The sequence below is a fragment of the Haliotis rubra genome, unplaced genomic scaffold (assembly GCF_003918875.1).
Source record: "Haliotis rubra isolate DU_JTF1 unplaced genomic scaffold, ASM391887v1 Scf4, whole genome shotgun sequence".
In the NCBI taxonomy this organism is placed as follows: domain Eukaryota; kingdom Metazoa; phylum Mollusca; class Gastropoda; order Lepetellida; family Haliotidae; genus Haliotis; species Haliotis rubra.
The window spans coordinates 5,054,829-5,060,320 of NW_025767079.1; the positions used below are offsets into that span (position 1 = coordinate 5,054,829).

The 5,492-nt window shown below is 41.4% G+C and overlaps 1 protein-coding gene across 1 annotated transcript; it reads right to left on the minus strand.

Annotated features, from left to right (window-relative positions):
- Positions 1-3,414, minus strand: LOC124287170. The gene is made up of 2 exons (XM_046723659.1): positions 3,327-3,414; positions 1-2,041 (listed from the first exon to the last, which is right to left on the minus strand). The coding sequence occupies exon 2, from the start codon at positions 2,030-2,032 to the stop codon at positions 1,028-1,030; it is 1,005 nt and encodes a 334-aa protein (XP_046579615.1). The 5' UTR covers positions 2,033-2,041; positions 3,327-3,414; the 3' UTR covers positions 1-1,027.
- Between the last annotated feature and the right edge of the window lie 2,078 nt (positions 3,415-5,492).

Genomic DNA, 5,492 nt, shown 5'->3' on the forward strand with positions numbered 1-5,492 from the left:
AAAACATTAAACAATTCTTTTATATTATTTCCATGGCATAAGATGTATAATGTACATTCCTATGGATTTCCTATGCAATATTTTTTCACAGTTGATAGGTGTACTCTTATTGCACTTGTTTGGACCTTGAAATAAGTATCCGTCCCCTGTAAGGCTGACTAGTGACTGACTGAGTTTGGTTTTACGCCGCTTTTAGCAATATTCCAGCAATATCACGGCGGGGGACACCAGAAATGGGCTTCACTCATTGTACCCATGTGGGGATTCGAACCCGGGTCTTTGGCGCGACGAGCCAACGCTTTAACCACTAAACTACCCCACCGCCCCGTCCCCTGTAAGGACTCATACCGAACCAAAGTAGATCATACATACTGTTAACAGATGGATGATGATGAATCACATACTTTAACACCCGTAACGGTATAACATAGTTGTAGCCTCAACCTGAAGGTCAACGTTTCTTTTACCTTGATGGACACAAAGTCAATTCTTGGTATCCCCCACCATGCAATGTCCACTGTATTGATGAAACGGGTAAACTGCAGAGCTTCATGTCTCTCTCTTACGGCAATAGATATTTTTTCATGTGTGTCAGCTCAGTATCGCTGTTGATCTCATACGGGAAATGGGAAGATACATGTAGTATAAACCGCCAAGAGAGCAAAAATTTTGCCACGATTTACACAGGTTACATTGAGAACGAATGTATCATACTTGAGTGCGTAAGATGTATGATAAACGTTATATACCTTCAACATATCATGCCTATCATACCCTCCAAAAATCCATTATGCTTTATAATAAAATATGGCCTTGAAAAAGTATTACATTACAAGAAATGTCGCGGTGTAAATTGTCCGATGCACCTTTTTTACAGTAATTATGAAAGACAATGATCTATGTGAACAGGCTTACTTTTGTACCCTTATGTTATAAAACTGCATAATTACCGACATTTACCACGGGCCTCTGACCGACACGTGTGCAGAGAAAGAATAAATGAAAGTTTGGGTAAAATTCAACCCAGTCACTTTGAATCGGAAGTTTCCGCACCCGCGAAAGGACGCCATTTTGGCATTCTGCTCAGGAATTCCTCGTCCTCATCAGAAGGCTCATAAGGTAGAACTCCAGCCAATTGCTGAGCTTCTACAGTAGTTGCGGATGGTGGCAGCTCAGATACAATTTTGATGCTCATCTCTCTTAGTCTTGGGGCTCTTTCTCTGAAGTAGCTGATACCATTGCATGGCCAGTGTTTTGTGAGCAGCATTTCCTTGTAAGCTCTCTGCTTCTTTTGAAGCGACACTTCGTCTGCCCATACTGCGGGCGCCATGCAAACAAACACCACAAAGCGCCATCTACCGGGATTCTTTCGACGAATTAAGGGCCGAGTATTTGCATGGATAAGCCTGGAATCCCACACTACCATTCCCCCCTTCGGAACCGGAATTCGTTTTCGAAGACAGTTACAACGTTCTTTAAACCACTCGACGTCATCAGACCGGAAGTTTCGGACACGCCATGTTGGATTTGCTTTACGTTGTTCGACGGCATAGTCACATTCTTCATAATATCTATCAAAGAAATGATGAGACCCTTCAATGACCTCAAATGTCCAGTCATCCTGCGCACAGTGCTCAAGGTACACAGCTCCTTGGTATCCATGGAGCCCCATCCTCGAAGAGTCCTGGTCTACGTGGAGCCAGTCCTGACTTGGAATGTAGAAATCCTCCTCCCCATCTTCTGGAGGACGCCCGATAGCGATTCCATCAAAACTTGTCAATAACTTCTCAGTTCCCCATATTTGGGCGAAGACTGGTTTTGCTTTCATGCGCACTGCCCATGTTGGCTCCATATGACCGACTTTGAATTTCTGTATCAGGGATTTAGTGGTCGGAGGCCACGCCCCTTCAAACCCATTCAACCAATCATCGTACATGCCTCTGTATTTGTCGGCCTGTTCGGTTGTCAGAACATCCTGAATGACAGCGTAGCCCTTGGTCTCAAGATCTTTCCTGTTGCTCTCGGAAAACATGGTGAAGGTCTGAAAAATTTATTCAATTTATTATTAGGATGCCGTCGAACGTCACGGATTCCTGTTTTTACCACTGGTGGCCCAGAAGTGGGACGGTGGGGTAGCCTAATGGTTAAAGCGTCCGCTCGTCACGCTGAAGACGACGGTTCGATTCCCGACATGGGTACACTGAGTGAAGCCCATTTCTAGTGTTCCCCGCTGTGATATTGCTTGAACACACTCACTCACCTGCTATTACTAACGATTAATATATAAATTAATTATTACAGCTTACATTAGAAAGGTAGCTTATGAATTAGCTATCATTATTAGTATCCTGATAATAGAAATCAATTGGAACACATCGTAGGTAACTTGCATATCTCATAGGTAACCTTTGACATGATATGAACCGATGTTTATCGGGTAAAGGGAAGTAACTCGTTTCGTTTACGTCTTCATCCTCATCATTCCAGATTTGTATGAATTAGTATCTGTAAATATTTGTCAAGCAATGTGCTAAGCACACACATACACACGCAGGTAAACAGAACGATACTCCTCTCGAAATCGCTTGACAACGTATATACGCTAAAAATATACCATCTGTTTGTGTCCCGACGCACCACGATCGTCATATTAGGAAGAAAATGTTTATTTGTTTGTTTTTTAGACCAAGAAACGAACGCATAGTCTTGGGATATTTGCCAGAGCCATGAAATAGCTACTGTTATCGAATTGTGCCTTGAACCCTTTGACGAAATCGAATGCCAGGAATCGTGCGCGTTTGAAAAAAAAAACCTTTATACATTATGAGAAGAATAAAGTCTAATGGAGGAAACAAACACTTTTCCCTGAATAAATTCTCTTCCGCCTTATTTGCTCAGTTACTGAAGTAATAGAAACACGCATGTCTATGTCGAGGGGGACGTGGAATGGGAGAAGGATCTGTCTGCCTCATTAGAGATTACTCCTGTCAATTATTACCCAAGAGAAATGAATGCATGAATGAATTAGCAAATGGCCATAGAACACTTGAAGTAACCATTTATGCTTCAGACTGTTTAAATTCTTTAAATCAGAATTCAGATAATAAATCATCTGGTTAAGCAGCTGCGCAGCCTACATACATCACACGTTACACTATATACACGATTTCAGTATCTTAAGTCCATCTATCGTGTCCCTTCTGTGATACTACTCGAATAGCCATACTGTTAGTAATCCTATTTCCTTGTCGCGTTGCTGGTTGCCAAACGTTGACAGTAACTTTATACAAACTAGCGCACTGATATTAGTGTGGAATAGAACTTACCTTGTGCCTTTTACACGGTCGATACCTGACAGACACAAGTGTCACAGCGTTTTATATTGTTATCGTGTTATTACACCACGGCTCTCAATTTACCTGGTGGTCTATATTTAGACCGTCACCGATAGCGGAAGAAACCGAGTTGAGCCGAGAGATTGCACCACCATCGTGAAAGTCATTCGTCACCACACGCCCCTTTCCGTAACCTCCAAGAAGATTCGTCTTGTCCCGGAATAACACGAGTTGGTCGCAAATGCGTGGAAATGTGTATTCTGCGCATGCGTACCGGTTTCAGAAAGGGGTTGTTTCAAAACGTTTTACAACAATATTTCCAAGTTGGTGGTCACGATCAACTCGCGTACTGTAGCATTGAAGGCAGTTTGCTGCGCGGTGGTCGGGGTGTTGTTATGCCCCAAGTCACCCATATCCTGGTAAAGATACCCGCAAGAGCATAATTCGTCGCAGTCCTGTCCAAACCTCGTATCTGACTTTTATAATGTTTTGAGATAATCGGAAAAAATGTTTCATTTGTTTATGTGCAAACTTAACACAATGAGTTTTCAATCATAACTTTGCATCAATATTTGCAGTGAAACCAAACATGTTTGGCATCTCAATTCCCAAGCGTTAGGTCTGGATGAAAAATACGAGGTTTTGCATCAAGTCTATTATGAAATAGTATGTTTTGAAAAACAGGTAATTTCACTTAAGGTCACATGCAACCAAAAAATCAAACACAATTAAAACACAATTATCACTTCTTCATGACATATAATATGCATTGCTGATTATGAAAAAACAAATAAACAAAATTATAAGCGTATAAACGCAAATCAAAAGTGCAATATTTTGTACTTGGGTTTACCTCCCAAGGAACGAAGCAGCCGGGATACCGACCCCAGTCAGAGCGGGTGGGTGTGCACTCAAGTGTAGCGGTTGGTTCATTTGCAGATGCCGCCCCCGCGGCTCATTGTGTGTGTATATATAGAGATGTTTGGTTTTGTAAATACATGCTCATTTTTTGTGTATAACATTTTGCAATCAACAGACGTCATAACTTGTCATGTGTTCAAGTATCACACCTGCCTGTCTGTGTAATTACATAATGTGACAGAGACCGAACTCGGGCCATAAATCAATGCATTTTGTTTATGGTGTATAGCCTGATTGGTGTTACGTTCAAATTGCATGTGGTCAGTGATAGCAGCTGTGTATTGAATATTGTCATTAGAAGACAGGCAGGCAGACACACAGGTGTCAATAAAACAAGACATTGAGTTTTGTCTGTGACAACGACATATCTATATCACAGTTAGAAATTGTGTCAACGCTAAATAATGACATTGCTTTTAGGTATCGAACTGAGAAAGTGACTCGGTAAGAAGAACGTGTGGTGAAATAGACAAATGAAATAATATAAACAGTTTATTTACTGTCATAACATATAAAAAGCTCGCACCTGTGAGCTATAAACAAAACATTATGAAAATAGCTCACACCAAAGCCTTCACCGAGTATTCACCAGACAGCCCGCTTCCAAGTTGCGCGAACCTATTTCACTGAGCGCAGCCCAGCTGTTGAAACCCGTTTTCCGGCGAAATTTTCGACACTTTCATGTACCGCTGTACAGAAATATACGGCGCATCTGACGTGAAAAAACATACAAACATATAGGGAGGGGGATAAAAAGGCAGTTGTATATTTCTATCTGCTTTAAGTTTACTTTGAAACTTGTTTTATAACGTGTATTTTTAGTAATTCCTCTACTAATGTATCGACCATCTCTTATGCCTCTAAGTTAACACATCTATTGTTAGTTTTTCCCAACGAATGTTGTACATCCCACACTCATTAACGCTCGTAACATCACGTGACACTTACAGAATACACTTTCTGTCATACTTACACTACCTTATATGACTGATACTCTACGCTGCCTTATAACTCACTCTACATAACCCTCTCTCCTACATAACACCATTACACTCAATAACAACAAAACAGAGTCATGATCAACATTGGGACAAGCTGCACTGGCAGGCGAACGTAGATGATCTCCGTAAAGACCTACTGGCCGGGTATGTATGGAGCATATCTAGCACGCTTTTGTCTGAGTTTGTTGACAGCTTTGTTGTGTGCTCGCATGATATTCCCTGATGGTAACCTCCC

Bases quoted from the DNA above. Each gene is read 5' to 3' on its own strand.
- LOC124287170 (XM_046723659.1), bottom strand. From the start codon at position 2,032: ATGTTTTCCGAGAGCAACAGGAAAGATCTTGAGACCAAGGGCTACGCT.